The 17,929-nt window shown below is 41.1% G+C and overlaps 1 protein-coding gene across 1 annotated transcript in view; it reads left to right on the top strand.

The window, feature by feature from the left end:
- cdh13 (cadherin 13, H-cadherin (heart)) overlaps window positions 1-17,929 on the top strand; it is a 398,586-nt gene that overhangs the window by 288,392 nt on the left and 92,265 nt on the right. Inside the window, exons 8-10 of the mRNA XM_084364311.1 lie at window positions 691-831; window positions 16,265-16,447; window positions 16,563-16,816. Coding sequence (XP_084220437.1) covers window positions 691-831; window positions 16,265-16,447; window positions 16,563-16,816 — 578 coding nt within the window. The remainder of the gene's footprint in view (window positions 1-690; window positions 832-16,264; window positions 16,448-16,562; window positions 16,817-17,929) is intronic.

Here is a 17,929-nt window from a genome sequence, read left to right as displayed (position 1 = left end):
ATACATGAATGAATATCAAAATGTAGAATTCCGACCTTTCCCTAGAGAGGTGGCCAGTGTTTACCAGAGCTTTTAACACTGGTATGTGAGCGTGGGGCTGCATATTTACACTGTGATGATTTCTTTCAGCCGTTATCCAGTCATTTGATGGTAGACTCAATCCTCTGGTGGACTGTTATAAGAGCTTTCAAGCTTTGCTAAAGGGTCTTACATTAATGTAAAACGAGGCGATGAGTGTTAGCTTTTGCTTTAGGTGGATTAATTTAATCACTCACATGGTAATCATTCATCTAATAATGATCTTTCTATGATACACCTCCCAAATAGATCCTCAAATATTTAAAGATTTTGCTAATCACTAAGGGTATTTCAGTCCGTCTGTCTCTGACTTCAAGTCTGTGTTAGTGAATGTGTGTATGTATGAGCCCCTCCTGATGCAGAAGATACTGTATGACCTTGACTTTTTCTTCCATGTGATTGTACTTGCACTGCCTTTGAGTTCATAACTGTTTCTTCTGTCCACATGTTTTCTCCTTGGGAAGTCCTTCCTCTATTATTCTCCTTGTTTCTCACTAGACATTACAACCTTAGCCTTTATTTACTTATTATTTTATCTTCCCTGTATGTAAATATTTATATTTTATGTACACATCTGTATCTCTTTAACTCTGCATCGCTTTTATTTTCCAGACACTGCCAACCACGACGTATGAGTTAGAGATTGTGGCCAAGGACATGGCAGGAAGTGAGGTGGGCCTAACAGGAACAGCCACAGCTACCATCACCATCACAGACAAGAACGACCATGCCCCTGAGTTCACACATCCGCTGGTGAGAAACATTGATTTTTTTTTTTTTTCTACACTGCAAAAGAATAGGAACCCCGCTGATGGAGGAGGCAAAGAAGACGGAGATGGAGAGTGATAGAAACTGAGCTAAAACAAGAGTGAACTGGCGGTCATTCACTCAATGAAGAGCACTGGTGTTGTGTTACCCCTAGATACCCCTAGTCCGGTTGCCGGACGACGGAGCAAAACAGTACTGGACCGAACGCAACATATATGCATCCAGTGGAATCTTTGGGTCAAAGTCTGTTGCCCTGTTGATATGTATTTCCTCTTACCACAGTGACTTAAGAAGGTTCAAAACCGACATTTGTTCTTACTAGACCAGTGAGTAACAAAACCTGAAGAGTTATTAAGACAACTCTCAGTTTTCAGATCAGGGTTTCTAGGTTGAAATTGGGATTCTTACGCCTTGATTCCACCGGGCACGTCTCCGTAATGTCCCATCCCCCACGCAGCTTCACAGCCCACTGGGACTGTTCAGAAGTGGGTCCTCATGCCGGCCTGATATTGATAACTTGCTCAGAATGTGTTTATTTTGTAATATTTCCTGGATATCTGTGCTTCTACCATGGATGATTAGCTTACACAGTTATATGGTTGTTTGTCTTTTTTAAGTGCGTTTATTGTTATTATTTCTGACTTTGTTGTGCTGTAGATCCCTATACGACACAGGTTGACGTTATTTTAAAAATTGAGTGGTTGATCTGTTTCTCATGCTGTCTGACTTTTTGCCAGGCTCAGTCTGCTCTCTGCAGCTTCCGTCAAAAATAGACTCTGCACATGTTCTCCGCCAAGCAGCTTCTGAAACATGCCATGGCACACTTGGTAGAACAAAGGGCATTGTCTAGAACGTGGTATCTGGGTATTACAGTAGTTTTTTGCTTTGGAAAGCCATGTTGCTAACGCTGTCTTTGCGACAGTGGGGCAAACAGACATACCAGAGGGAAACACTGCGGGAGAGGGAAAGTTAAAAAGCTGTCTGTTTCTGCTGGTTTCTGAGGTAAAGATGAGCATTTTTACGTCAGAATATTTTTTTAAGATAATGTTTACATTTCTTTTCACTGAAGATCTGGTGGACCAAATCAAGCCTTATGGCAGGCCAACTATGGCCCACAAGCCTTCCGTTGGGCAGCCCTGAATTACATGACTATGAATAATCGGGGCATGTAGTGAGCCCTGTGATGCCTTTTCAGTCAAAAATGCACTAGTAATCTGTTGTATAAATGACTTGGTAGAGAATATTACACTAAAGTGACTGTTATTACTATGCAGATTACCAGCATATTTCTTCGTCCTCGGTGGCACACTTACATTGCAGTCACTGCCCCCATCAGACAAGAGGTCAAACACAAGAAGATATGATTGCAGTTTTCATGGATTCTCAAATAAAAGCCAGCAATCAAATGATAGCCGTGTGGCAGACTACATAATTGTTGGGCTGTTTAAACTCGGTTCACATGCTGAATTCAGAATGATAACCTCCAGCAGTAAAACAACGCAGTCATGTAATACTCGCCAATCTGCAGCTCTGAGTTTCTATTTTTTTAACAGAAATAATTCATTCACTAATTAATTTCCATTACTTCCAATTTGTAGTTCTTTGAATTAGTATTAAGACCACTACAGTCATGTCAGACTCACGTGGCGAAACAAAAATACTTTTCACTCACTTAATTTTAATTGCTTCTACTTTGTGTTTTAATTTTCTTCCAATCAGTTTGAAGCCATTGTCAATAACACTCAGCATTTCCTGCTATAACAGAAAAGAAAGGAATTGTGTCCTGTGAATCATCAGAATGCTTTTCCTCTGAAACACTGGTTGAAAAAAAGTATTTCTATTGCATGTATGTATCAAGACATCAGGGTAAACATGGGGGAGGTTTTAAGCTTGCATTTCAGGCAAACAATGCAAAGAGCAAATTGCAACAGGAGGAGGGTCAGAACACAGAAAGGTCTTTTTAAAAAATGATTAATTATACCAATAAAAACAGGGTAAATTTGCTCTGAAGACCTGTCTCTAAAATGAGACTATTTTAATGAGGCCTGGTTCCATTTTCAGTTAAGGTTTTTGTAAAATGATTAGAACTCAACCTTTGCTCTACCAGCTGAGTAATAATAATATTATTAATGTAATAATCAGACTTGAAATCATGGCTAAAGCAGGGACTGTTTGACGGATGGAGTTGCCACTCAGATCCTTGGAAAACATCACTGCACAGTCACACAAACAACCTTTAATGGAAACGAGTCAACTGCACCACCTGCATCATCAGCCCCCACACATTCCCCCGCCTACATGTTTTATGTGCATTTTCACCCACTCAAAGACGTATTTGACTCAGTGTGACCTTTAGCTTTCTCATATAAAAAATATTTCTGTCTTCGTCTGCTAAAGGTAAAGCTCATAAAGCAAAGTGTGCGTGTTTGTGTCTGTGTGTGTGTGTGTGTGTGTGTGTGTGTGCGCGCGCGCGCCTGCGTGCGTGAACGTTCAAAGGATGTATGTGACATGTAATAACACATCAGTGGTACTTGGTGATATGGGTGCAACAGAAAGATAAGGGGATCTGTAAGCAGGAGTGGGAGTAGACATGTTGCGGTTCAGTGATGGTTTGTTTAGTCAGCAACTCCTCAAGGCGTTAAGAAAAGCTAGACTAAACAAGTACCTGCCAGTCATGCTATGAAATAAAGTGAATATGTTTGAAAAAAGAAAACAGCCTACAATAACTCACACCCTTTGCTATCTCGTGAAGAATTTGTCAAAAGCTATTACTATGGCTGTTTTCGTCCCCTCTACATCCCTCCTTTTCACATCTGCAGGTGAGAAGACAAAAAATGTAATCAGGTCCTGGAAAAAAGACCCTCCCTGCGCCTCAAGGTGTAGTTGTACCAATGAGGTGTGTTGTTCTTAATGGAAACGGCCTCGGCTGTTGTCAGGTTTTGAGACACATAACACTTTGCCCCAACCAAACCTCCCCTACAGCCCTCCCATGATGCATTGGGGTGTCAGGGGAGCTTGTAAGGAGCGCAGCTCAGATGTGAAATGTTACAGCTCAGAGGGCTCGGCAGGGCCGTGCAGAGTGCACCATGTCCGTGTCCCAGTTAATGTTCTCATTTCTCACTGGGAAGGGATCCGTTTAACGGCGTGGAGAAATGGAGCTTTTAAAAAACAAGTGTTTGAAGGTGCTAAGCTCCCAGTATAAATCCTCTGCACTCCCCTCTCCCTGACCGGTTCCAACCTGCCCATGAATCATCCACGACCTCTCAGCTGACCGCCATCATATTGTGAGTGTGTTGTTGCTTGAAAGCTGCCACTGACACAAACCCAGTGCAGACATGCACTGGGTTTGTGTCAGTGGCAGCTTTCAAGCTTTCATTGTATAAATTATTCAACTAAGTAGTTTTTTAAGTTTTTTTGATAGAACTTTAAAAAATCCCTTACTTTAGAGAAATCTTGAGTTGTCTTTTTTTGAGGACACAACCTCCTGCCGACCAGAAGTGAGTCTTCCGACTTGTGAGCAGAACTCAAGCAGAGAAAGATAGAGAGAGGGATTAAAAGATGAGTGGAAAGAGTCCAACATAGAAGGAGAGTTAAAGAAAAAGGCAAGCAATGAATGTTCAGGAGATGTGTTCCTTCCTGTTATTATTCATTAAATCCAGTGTAGCTGGCTTTATGAGTTGACATTTTGTTTGAATTCAGCAAACATAATCCCCACGTAGGGTGCCTCTGCTTTTCCTCAGACCAAGGCTACCTACCACAGCTCTATGCACAGAGACAGCTATTCATAGTATGTGAAGTCTTTGCTTCAGAACACCACTCTACTCCTGCGTAGATCCTCAGATCAACTAGCAGGGATTCTGCTCTGGTTTCCTTCTAAATTCATTTGAAGTTTTTGAAGTTGTACTTCATATAAAAGAATTACAAAACAAGTCAGCATCAGTTTTGCACTTTGAAAAGGAATAATAATCTGTTTTACAGTAGATATGCTGTCAGTTATGTAGCTCCTGCTGCAATACTTTCTCTTTTTCCTTGTGTTGTTATTTTCAAAAGATTTGGAGGTTCTTGTATTAGAGCCATGGCAGCATGTTGACATCCATGCAGGACAACAGCTTTGAAGATCGTCTTCATTCACAACCTTGCAACCTTAAAGCTGAAGCTCAAATTCCTTTTTTATTTTTCAAAAGAGGATAAAAGCATTTCCTGACTGCCTCTGGGTAGGCATTTTCAATGGCAGAACTTCACTGACATTTAAGAAAGCTAAAAGCGCGTGTCCTAGCAAGACGGCCCGTTATCCTCCTACAGACGTTGATAGGCCTAAAGGTGTAAAGCACACAACATGTAATGTTAGTGATTTAAGGCATTGACCATTTATATTATTAAACATTTGCCACACAGTGGAGGATGCCTAGCATAGAAGTGGAATTAAGTTAGCACTGATTCCAACATAGCTTTTCGAAGGAGTCTGGCTGTTGTTGGCTGCCTTTCAGAACAATTCACAAGCTCAAATCACACAGGGGACTTACACAAACAACGTTTGCCGCCATACTGGTATGTATTTTTTATGGAGAATAGCTAAAGCTTGCCCCAGAAAATCCCTAAATATTACTAGATTATGTTACACAAAGTAAAGCTAAACCAACTGTGGAGGCTGTTGTAAAGACTGTTTAACTGAAGTGTATAAGTAGAAAGGATTCACTGGAATAAACTCATGTATTTTAAGAAAAAAATGAAGTAAGTGAAATCATTTTGTCTGTTTATTGAGTTTTACATATTACAAAACCAATAGTGTTCTGATTACAGATCTAAATACAGTATACCCCAGAACAGATACCACCCCCCCAGTAAGTGAAACCATTTAGAGCAAAACTAAAGGAGGAGTTCCCCTGAGAAAAAAAACAGGGATAAGTCTATTGGAACTCCGGTCAGTACAGCGCTACAGCCACGTGAGAGCTCATTCACAGACACATATTGGCAATTCTCTTCAATTAAAGTTCAAGTCTGTCCAGATTTTGTTGCAGGGTGCCTTTTGTTATCAACTCAAGCGACTCTTTTGCGTGTCTGCCCACACAGATTTTGGACCAATCAAATTACAGTACTGTCATTGGCCGCGTTTCCCAGATTCGATCGTTCTTAAGGACTTAAGAAGGCTCTTAAGAAGGGTTCGGCTAAGAAGGAGCGCTAAGATACGGGTGTTTCCCAGACGCGTTCTTAACTACCTTCTTTGGAGAACCTTAAGATCAAGCCAAAGAAGCTTCTTAAGAAGCTCTTAGTGGGAGCTGTCCACCGCGGTGCTACTGAAACTGAATCAATCGATGCCAGGCAAATCGATCACCCACCTCTTTATCAGCGCATAAGTCACATTGTTTTATTATTTCGAAAAGTGGAGTAAATTTCCCTGACGCGGCTTGATCACTGAGCATTTGGTCGCTAAGAAGGCTGTTAAGAGTGGGTCAGCTCAATCTTACATTTCCTTCTTAGTGAAAGATCTTCTTAAGCTAAGAGCGACTCTGGGAAACACATCCTTCTTTCACAGCGTTCTTAAGAACGCTCCTAAGAAGATCTTAGCACTTAAGAGCTTCTTAACGAATCTGGGAAACGCGGCCATTGTTAGTTGGAAGCAGAAATGTTTGCCAACTGGAAAAGACCAATGTAGGAGCCCTATCATACTGGAAAGGTAGCTCAAACTTAAAACAGAAATAGATAAATTTTCCACTCTGTGCCCTCCACACGTTTTCAGTGGTATTGCTGTTGCAGTACCACCCAGCTGTATTACTAAGTTGGCAGGTTTTGCTACTTAACGATCTAGCAGCAAGAATACCCGTTTTGAACTGTCTCAAGTAGCGCTGGCAAGGGGGAATACATCAACAGAGGAAGAGACTTTGACGAAACACCGGCGTTCTCCATTGAGTGAATGCCGGTCCATTCAGTCTTGTTTTACTTCGGTTTCTATCACTCTCCCTCTTTGCCTTCTTTGCCTCCTCCATCAGCAGGGCCCTTTTTCTTTTGCAGTGTAGAGTTGCCACTGTAATTCCAGTTGTTCCACCACAACCTGGTAATAGCGACCGGGGAAAACAATGTCTCACCCTGTTTCGGGATTTGTGCTGTAATTCGACCTTTGTTTTTCCGTGAAAAATCGAGCCTGGTGGCAGCCTGAATAGTATAGTGAACGCGAGATTTAAAGGGAACCAACATATACTTCCTACACAATGATTACTGATGCAATTCTAAAATGTGAACAAATAGACAATGCTTGAAACCTGTTGTAATAGATGTAAAAATAAGCTGAACAGCAAGCAAGGCTGCCGTTTCTTTTCCCCTTTGTAAGATCTTTTTTAAGGATGAATGATTCAGTGTAATCTATATTTCCATTTGAAAATCATAAGCTGAGGTATCCTTCCTTACAGTACTAGGAAATTTATTACATTTTGCTTCTGTAGGGGATTGGGCTCTGACCTGATTAATTTTAGAGAGAGGGTCTAATCCTGTTTTTATGAGGAGGGGGAAGAAGAAAAAAATGATATGGAGTCCGTCTGTGGTTCTGTCATCTGAAAGGCCAGATATGCATGTTCCTGTAGAAAAATGAACATTTCTACTGATAAAATGTATCTGCAAATCACAACTGGGTTTTTATTATTTCTATTTGTTGTCTTCGGCTTCGGTGCACTGTATCTGAGTTTTATGCGTTGCATTGTATTTTACCCCGTCTTCCTCACTCTGTGCTAGAGAACTTTTTGTGAATATTGATAAAGTTTTGTACTAGCTGATGTTGGTATCAGAGCAGAGCTGATATACCATGTTCTTCTTCCCCACCAAACAACTTTTGCCCTCTGCATCTTTTTCCTTCCCTGTTATTTTATTCTTCCTTGTCCACCAATGTCCTGACCTCCCTTCATTTTCTTCCTCTGTGCTTGCACTCCTTGTCTCGCCTCCTCTCCTCTCTGGCTCTGCTAATTCAACGCCATGTCTGACTGGGCTTATTTCCTGCTGCTCCTCATAACAAGACCATGATGGACCTTATCACTCCTGTCACTCAAACTCCCTGACAGCTAGACTCTGTCTTTTTTTTTTCCTCCCTGAAATGTGCACTCTTTCTCTGTGCCTGTCTATCTCTCTGTCTGCTTCCCCTCCCCCTCTATCCTCTATGCTGGCCAGGAGAATATGCTCACCTGCAATCCATCTGTCCTGCTGATAAAGACGTTAGCGGTGATGGGTGTAGCACCAGGGACAGGGCAGCAGGGCCCTGTCAGTGCTGGTCTCTCTTGGGGGATGGCTAACGGGTGTCACGGATTAGTCCGGGCTTTGCATGATTGCTTCGGTAGCTATGAGATACACACGGCGCATACCCTTGGTGATTCGGTGGTGTATTCGGCCAGGAATCTATGTCACAAGGAGGAAGGGATGGAAACGGATTTGTGTGCATTGTATGTTAGGGTAGACGCATGTTATGAAGGACGATCCAGTTAAAGTGAGAAGTGGAGAGATACACTATGTCCTTGAAACTTTGGCAGTTTGAGATTTAATTCTCTTGGTCAGTTTTTCCACCTCTGGTATAAGAGTGAAATTTGAGTTATTTTATCATTTGTGTTTAATGAATGTGTATATATGAAGTCATTTGTATTTCTTCATGTGAAGTGAGCATGCTTCATAAGAAAGGTGGTCCATGAAGGGTTCTGACAGGTAATTTTATTCATATGTGCCAAAGAGTTTGATGCCTCTTGACATCCCCAGTCTCTCTGATAAAGAGTGATGAAGCACCAGAAATATGTGTGAAAGACCACTTGACATAGCAACAGGGACATTGACCCTCTATTGGGAGTTTTCTAAGAAGTATTCAACTGTCAGAAATCACAATAGTCGGCTTCCTGTCTCCACACAGTGCTCACAATAGACTTATTTGAAAAGGCTGCTGAAAGCTTTTCACAGTTTTCTGTTTTTGTTTTTTTTTACTGGCCACTCTTGATTTTGGTGCAACATACTGTATATGGCGATATTTGATTTAATATTCATCACATTTTGGTATTATTATTAATCATGATATCACCTTTGTCTCTCCCCCTTGTTGGACAAATTGGCATGTTTTGTAGGTGGGATAGGTAAAGGATCATGTCCTTACACCATACACAGGTCCGCAACTACCATTGAGGACACAAAGGTCATGTCCTCGTTATTATTTCTTAGCTTTTTTACATTTTTAATATATACAGTATATTTCCTAAAATGTTACATTCAAGTAATGAATTGCTCAAACAACTCAATGGTGTTTGATAAACAAAGGTTGGCATCATCTCGCTGTCTCTGCAGTGTTTTGGAGGGGGAGCTAGCATTGCATTGGCCTTGCACATGTCTGCCCCCTGGCCAACGTATAGGCAAAGGAATTGGACGTTTCAAACTAAAGAGAAAGGACGAAAAGAAAAAAACACATCAGATATTTGTTCTTCTTCCCTTTTCTAGCGTGTCATATTACATTCACATTGCCTGTTTATGACCTGACTGTCATATCCAGAGGTGGAGGGGATGGTGGTGGAGTGCAGGCAGGAAGGCTGCCAAGCCAGTGACAGCAGTTTGAGACTGCGTTTCAATATTTGTAAGTGTGAAACCACTGGATATTGACAATGTCGGACCATAGTGTTTCAACATTTGTGAATATTAAACTACTATATGTTTTTAATGGGACCTCAAGACGTTTTACAGCTGTGTTTGTGGAGACAAAAATACCAGTAAGGCAGTTACTTGCCTAAACCTAACCAGATCATAAGCCCAGTATTGTCACAACATAAAATAAAAAAAACTAAATCAAAAGAAATGTAGAGTTGCAGTATATCAATGGTTTGCAGAAACATACCTTGCCAACACTTATTCTGGCGACTTGGTTGTAAGGTGTTGAAATGAACAATGGAAAATGGTGAGTACATGGATACAATGTAGCAGGAAGGACATGCCATATTGTTGATTTTGGGAAAGTTACAAAAGTCCTGTAGGCAGAACTCTCCAGTCTGACCATTAGAGAGGTACTATCCAGTGCTATCAAATGTAATGCACAAGCTGTAACACTTGAATGGCTGCTGGTTTTTGAAGCATATGGTTATTTAATACACTGTTTGCCTGTATTCCTTGAGAATGTTTTTCTTTTCTTTTTTTCTTAACTCAGCTGCATTGACAAATATTACGGCTGTCATGTTCTGCAAAGGTAGAAAAGCTGCTTTTCCGAATGTCAGATTCATCGAAAATCTATCTTTGGAAACAGCCTGAGCAGAGGCTGTTCAAATTTAATAAAGACACAGGTAAGCTTATTAACTCTCCAGGCACACTTACTGTATGCTGGATTAAAGCTAGGGGGAAGGGTAAAAGCGAACGGAGGGTTAGACAGAGAAGTAAGTTGCCAATCCCATACACAGACACTGTGTATAGGATTGTGTGGGAAGATGAGTGATCATATGTACTAGGTTTAATTTCAGCTTCATGCTGCTACAATGAAATGGTGCCTTTTTACAGATTTGAGGTCTGTCTACACCTCGTTCTGCTGAGAATTAAGCTGCTTTTGAGAGCAGATAAAGGAAAGACAAGTGGCTGCTTGTAAGGATTTCTTTTCTAAATTTGACTTTTACCTCTGTGACGTCTACGTCAGTATTTTGTTTTTACAAAGGGACCTAGAAAAACTGATTTGAAGCGTGACTCTTTCATGCAAAGTTTTAAGACTTTTAAACCTTTTATGCGATGCTAAGTTAGAGGTGCTGTATCATTTTTTAGATGTGTGTATGTCATGCCTTTTGAGATAATGTGTCTGGATTTATCCCTTCACAGTTGACAGTTTATTCTCTGCTTTCTAAGAACTGCTTTAGAGGATCAAAAACCTAGCAAGTAAGAGGACATGGACTTGGAAAAAGTCAGAAAAGATGCTCTAGAAAAAATATGCTGGAAATGTAACCCCACCCAAGAAGACAGACCTCCAATGCATCTGTTGCGGCGGCGTCCTTTTGTGACGCGGCAATGGATAAAATGTTTCTCGGAGGCAAAACAGTCTTGTCTCAGGGGGTTTAATGTGACGAGCCACTGTTATGTCTGTTCCCTTTCGGGGAAAATCTTTGGGGCAGTGGGGACGTGTCACAAAGTCCTTTCCATTAAGAAAAATGAACAGCTGCTCAACTGTCTGTCTCGCTGCCTGTCAGCGCAACCTAAACTGCCATCTGTATTCATAACACATTCTGACAGACATCCAGGAATAAAATAAGTTGATTTCAACTCTGTCCGTCTATCTCTGTTTGTGTGTGTATGATGACTGTGTACTATCTGTTAGAATATGGTGAGCATATGGGTGTTTACTCGACTGTAATTACGTGCATGCGTCTCTGTTTATTTGTATGTGTCTGTAAGAGGGAGAACAAGATGGAGAAGTCATATTGACAAATGTTACCGTTTAGCATCCAGTATCGCATTCAAAATAACCACTTGTTTACTTTCTCTTAAATATGACTCTTTTTTGTCACCTTACTCTTCTTTTACTCAGACTTTTTCCATGGAAATAAAGTCCACAGCTCTGCACACAACAGTCAGACTAGGAAAGGAAGGTCTTGGTCACTGGTTTGAAACAAGCAAACAATGCCAGCTGGCAATGAGAGACAAATTAAAAGCCTGTATAAGAAATAGGAGGCAATTTCCATAGTAGTGTTAATGAGGCAGAGAGCATTTAGTGTTACTCCGTAAAGCCGACAATTGTGTATTCTCTTCCCAGGCTTTACATTTCTTTCTCGGGCCCTTTGCCAGGATTTTAGGCTTCCTTTACACCACCATCTGTTGGAGTAAAGGTACGCTGAGTGTTTATGACAGTATTGAGATGGAGATTTTCTAGAATAGCGTTTCAGAATTCAACCAGCTGTTTTGCTTCGGTTTCCAGATGTTTGCTACCCTAAGTTCTGAGACCCTTTACAGAGAGCTGAAGTTGAAAGAAAACCACTTTTAGTTTGAGAATTGTCTCGCTGTGTCCCAGAGTGAGAGATTAAGGTTGACCACATTTGTCAAATATATGGTTATGGAGACAAGTTGTGCTTTCAACATGTCTGAAATATCACGTCTAAATTGTAAATTTTGTAGTTTTTCTTCTTTTGCTAATTTTAAATGTATTATCACTTTATGCCGCAGCAGGAATGTGAAGGAAGTTTAACTTCCAAAGATGGTTCATGCAGAGTTCGTAGTGTTTGGTCACAGAGAGGCCAAAAACTACATTTTCATGTTCATAAAAGTTGTAGCCGAGGGTTGTGCCTATACTTATGAAGATAATAAATAGTAATGCGAGACTCTGTAGTCTTAGCCAAGACCGCAAACTGTTATTCCGCTCACATCTGAACTATTGATTGACACCTCATTTGGCCAGTTAGAATCTTCCATGCCTGCCCTGTGGCCTGCAACAACCATAGAGTGATTTAATAGAGCACCCACGCCTTGTTCCATCCCCTCTTTCCTGAGCCACTTACACGCCAGCCTCCGGGTGATTGATCCCACATGTAATCAATGAGATTTAAAATCCATGAATATATAGTAAATTGTTTTTTAAAGCCCTAAGCTTGGAAATGATACAAGATCACGTCTATTTTATATCCACAAAGTTAATGTAAACAAGGAAACAAAGAACTGTAATGATTTTAATGCTTCTGTTACTCCCAAGCAGGACTGTTTTGAGGTCACAAAATGCTGTTTGTATGCGGTTATTAAATTTGGACCATGTATGACTATAATATGGGGACCCATTGTGTTTTCCAGTTAATGGGCCAGTTACAGGTCATTGGCAGGATCATTTTTGCATTATAAAAATTCAGGCGAGAAAAATAAAAAAATATTCAGTTCGTTCAAACTCCATTAGATCAATGACAGAAGCTCTGTAAGTGCTCAGACTTTATCCTTAAATCATGCCTGTACTCTTTGAATTTGTCTTTAGGCTAGACTGGGATAGGCTTTTCAGGATCATTTTACATACATTTTCAGGAATGGCAAATAAAAGATCAGATTTATGGCAATCTGTCCAATAGTTACCGAGCTCTTTTCCATCTTCCATTAGCTGTAAAGCATATTGTCATCTCAGACTTTGTGAACCGTAACCTACGGTCACTGGGTTTAATTAGCTAGAAGGTCGTACTGGACCCTCTACTGGGTGTAATGGAGTATGTGACTAATGTGCACAATGACAGGTATATAGGTAGTGACGGGAAATAACATATAATATGATGTAATTAATGTGCCTATATTATGTTTTACATTGTACTATTATGGGTACAATAGTTTAAATCCCTGGTAGATACATGGCAGTTACTTCACTCTACTCCAACTCTTCAAGTTATATCTAGTTTTTGAATGCATGGTGCATGATCAACCTTTTTCCTGCTGATCCAGACAGTCACTGGTTTTCATTCAGTTCTGTGTTGTATGAAAATTAATTACTTGTGACACATGCTGCAGTTATGTTTTTAAGAAAGAGCACTTTGTTGTTTTGCACTCCAATCTTTTACATGCTGTTTTGCACTGTAATAACAAACAAAAAAAAACAACATCTCAATCATAGGTACAGTATAAATAGCAAAAAAAATTTAGCTTTTTTTACAGTATAATTACAACTGTCAACTGAAACCTGACATTGTCCATTTGTTTATCTTTTCTCAAGTTGTTTTGACTGAAATGACAATCACCCAATTATCTTATGACAGCTCGACATTACCTTGAAGATTTATGGGACGGATTATTGAAAAAGTCTGGCACATAGAAGAAGGGAAAGAAAATCAATGCCACACTGTAGTTTTTTTTTTCTCCTTAGAATCTTAAATGTCTCAATGATGGGGCTCTGTGATTTATGGCCAACAATATCTCTCTATCTGTCTGTCTATCGTTCTGTGTGTGTGTGTGTGTGTGTGTGTGTGTGTGTGTGTGTGTGTGTGTGTGTGTGTGTGTGTGTGTGTGTGTGTGTGTGTGTGTGTGTGTGTGTGTGTGTGTGTGTGTGCGTGCGCATCTTTCTCTAAGAGTGGGGCCAGTAAGTAATAAAGCTGAGGGTTTCAGATAGAAAACAGCCAACACACATGCACACAAGGATAAAAGCAAACTTGAAGGCAGACGGTTTTTTTTTTTTTTGCTCTTTCGCCTACCTTCCCCCCTCTCTCTTAATGCGTTTAAGTCATTTCAGGCCAGAAGCTCCGTCTCATAGTTAGTCATTTCCTTCTAGTCTTTCAGGTGACTGGTTGCTTTGTGCTCCAGGTGGAATTGGGGCCTTATCAGCAGCAGGGCAGGAGCCCAGTGGCCACATCACACAGAATACAGCATTTTCTCCAACCGCATGACTGCCCCACATGATTAAACCCAATCAAACCAGCTGTTGTCTGTGTCTATACTGTATTTTGTGTGTGTGTGTGTGTGTGTGTGTGTGTGTGTGTGTCTGTGTGTGTGTGTCTGTGTGTCTGTGGGAAAGAGAGATAGATAGAGCTTGCAAATGTTGCATTTGAGCCTTATCTGTACTTTGAAGTCCAGAAGAGAGTGATGGGCATCGGAATGCCAGTGCTGTTTGTTTCTGGTCACAGTGTGTCTTTGAGTATGTGCAAAAGGGGCACGGAGGCAGTGAAACGGCTGAAGATGAGGCAATAGTTGTCAACATTTTAATTTCCAGTTCATCCCACTTGTTTGAACAATGACTTTTGGACTTTTCATGTTTCCAACTGCCTCTTAATTTCCCCACGATGCCATTGTACTCGACTGCCGCGGGCTCGCAGGACGAAAGGACCAACAATGCTTATGTGGGTACAAACACAAGCTCCTTTTTTCAAGAACATTGTGTATCTATCCTGTGTGCCCTAAATGACTGTGAATGGTTCAAAGTGGGCTTTTCTTTAAATAAGCTTTGGATGAATAAAAAAAAGGGAGAAAAGAGAAGAAATCAATGTTTGTCTTTCTTCAGATGAACGTAAGGAGCCAGGCAGTGTAAGGCGGTAAGAGGGTAATCTGTGAAGCAACAATACCGTGGGCTGACAGGAGACACAGTAATCTAGGCTGGACCAGCGCTATCCTTAAACAGAGTGTTCTGTGTCTAAAAGATTACACTATAAGCTCTGACACCATAATGGTCCTGATACACACACACTGACAGAATTGCCTCTGCCTGCCCGGAGCTTCTGCAGTGGTACCCCTGTTCAAAATGTACTCTTTAGTGGGAGCCATTCAGGCATGCGTCGATAGGAATCTGATTGAGGCCTGCTGCCAACAATGAGCACAGAGGTGGGGAGTGATTGACACTGAGAAATAAATTAGATGCACTGTGAGGAATCGCAGATGGAGGTGTAGTGTTTCTTTTGTTTGTTCGTGCATTCATATGTTTAATAGTCCTTATGTGAATCAATGTTGAGGCAAATGCTTTTTTTAGTGGATTTGTCTGCAGAACATCTGACTTACTGTCACATGTTAAGATTTTAAATGCTCTTTCTTTTATTCTTTTGCTGTTAGCTTCTGTAGCTTCTTCTGGATGATAATTTGGTTTATACATTAAAAATGACTGGGACCAAGTAGAAATGTATAACGAGGAGGAAGACTAAACTGTGTCCTTCTTATAAACAAACTGAAGTTATATTCACATGTAGTCTGTTCATTAAATACATTGCACTGTATGTGTTCTTGAAGTCTAACAAATTAATGAGTAAGTCCCCCTTATGCAACATCTGCAAGGCCATCATACATTGTTTATGCCCATATTTGCTAGCTCGCAGTCTTCTTCCTTGCCTTTGTTAGCACATTTTTACACTTGCTTGCGTTTTACTGCCACCAGCAGAATAGCAAGAATGGCAAGAATTTGTGTCACACCACCCGCAAGCTCACATACCTGCACAGTGCAAAAAATAAGGGGACTGACATTTCTCCATCGCACCACCACTGGTCTAATACTCCCCAGGGCACCTTATAGTATACAGTATGTGCAATCAGACTGAAGGAGAAGCAAGTCTTTAGTGCAGTATGTGTTTATTCACCCGAAACAACTAATGCGCTGTACAGATATTAGTTTTCTTGGCAATGTACGCACCAGCTGTGCAGAAATTCACTTTTTATCCGTCACACTGTGCCTTTCCACCTGTCTCTGTACATTTGTGCAGATTTGAAATAAGCCCAAATCCTTCACTCAAGTTTGAAATATTAACATCTTGGTCAGACAGCTCAGCTTTAACTCATGTCTTATCCACTCGTGTCTTTCTACTGACTTTAAGTGCAGTTGTGCTGCCTTTAAATTCATCTCACATTCAGTCTGAAGACACCTTTACACTTACTTAAATCAGCTTCTAACAGAAAGTTTTCATCTGCTGTCTCCTCTCTGTCCGAGTCCTTGCTCTTTAATAGTCTCTACCTGCAGGTATTCTCAGTTCTTCTTGCTTACTAATGGTGACTTGTCTGTCTGTCTCCTCAGTTTGAGGCGTATGTATATGAGGGCTCGACAGGTGTGGTGGTCAACCTGACCGTGATCGACAGAGATGACCCAACCACAGGAGCGGGGAGAGCTCTCTATTCTATAATTAACGGAGATCCTGCACAGAGCTTTGAGATCCAAACCAACCCAGACAATAACGAAGGAATGCTCTCTGTCGTCAAGGTAAAGTATTTGCCCTGCCTCACGCATCATATGCCTCATATGCCTCATATACTGCATAAGTGTCCATAGGTATGATAACCCTCCCCTTACCTTCCCAATCATTTTCCCAATTCAGCCTCTTGACTACGAGGCCACGGCATTCCACACACTACTCATCAAGGTAGAGAACGAGGATCCTCTGGTTTCTGACGTTGGCTACGGCCCTAGCTCCACAGCCACCGTCCACGTCACAGTCCTGGACATCAACGAGGGCCCCGTCTTCTTTCCCGACCCCCTGACAGTCACCAGGATGGAAAACATTCCTGTTGGAAGCTTTGTGGCCTCACTCAATGCTACAGATCCAGATATATTACAGATACAGAGCGTCAGGTAAGGAACTCTTGGTAAAAGTATGTGTAAAAGGATTAGGTTTAGGGGCCGGGTTTGGTGCCAGGGATCGGGGACAGGGTTAGGGCTATGGTTAAGGGATCAGGGTTAGGGTAATGGGGGCAGGGTAAGGGGCTAGTGTTAGGGTTGGGATTATGGTGGTTAGCCATAGATTGTAATTATTCTCACTTTGGAGTCAAAGTGAGAATAATTGAAATCGAGACACGAAAAACATTCTTGTCTTATAAAAAAAAAACAAGGAGATAGAAAGAATGGGAGAAAGCTTGTTTGTGTGATTGAATGTCTTCTGCTGTAGCTCACGGCTCAGTGTCATCAGTAATGAGCTTTCTGTTACTCAGTTCACTCGGTGTCACTCTGTTCAGTTGAGCAACATGTTCAAGTATCATTTGTAAATGGTACTCTCTGAGCAGCACTTGGAGTTTTCTGTCATATAAGGGCACTCTGTCACCTCTCTCATGTGTTCCTGAGCCCTCATCACTCCATCTTTTTATCCCTCTCATCCGCCATCCCCTGCCTCTAGTGTTCTCTTTGCCTGTTAGGCCGCTTTGTCTGTCTGTGTTGTGTAAACACTCAGAAGATATTGCCCGGACAATCTGCAATTTACTGGCACAGGTCAAACCATTCACCTACCGTCAACTGAAAAGTCACGGAGAGGGGCAGCTCATTAATTTTAACTCTGTTACAGAAAAAGCCCTCGCTCAAATATTACCATCATCATAACAGGAAGGCTATTAGTTTCACTATGTGCTACAATAAAAATTATTCCTCTTCCTGCCAGAGGGAGCCCCATAGTGTGCTGCACTTCCTTTTACAAGATGGAAAACTCATCATTGCGTTTACTGGCTTTCAGACCTAATTTATACTCAATTTAGATTGCTCTTTTTCTGCTCCCTTCCAGTTATATATCATGTAAAAACAGTGTTAAGTAAACACATGGGGATAATAATGACTCAGGGAAATAAAACTCACCAGATCGTGACTTAACTGCTTGAAATTATTGATGCTGCTTTATGTGCTGTAAAACGTAGCCACCGTGTCATTATCAAATGCTACATAACGTGCAGTTGTTCCACTCAATGATGTGGAGGAGTCAGG

The sequence above is a fragment of the Pagrus pagrus genome, assembly GCF_965226575.1.
Source record: "Pagrus pagrus genome assembly, chromosome: 10".
Lineage (NCBI taxonomy): Eukaryota > Metazoa > Chordata > Actinopteri > Spariformes > Sparidae > Pagrus > Pagrus pagrus.
Note: the sequence above shows the minus strand (reverse complement) of the source record. Positions and strands in the feature narration are given on the sequence as shown.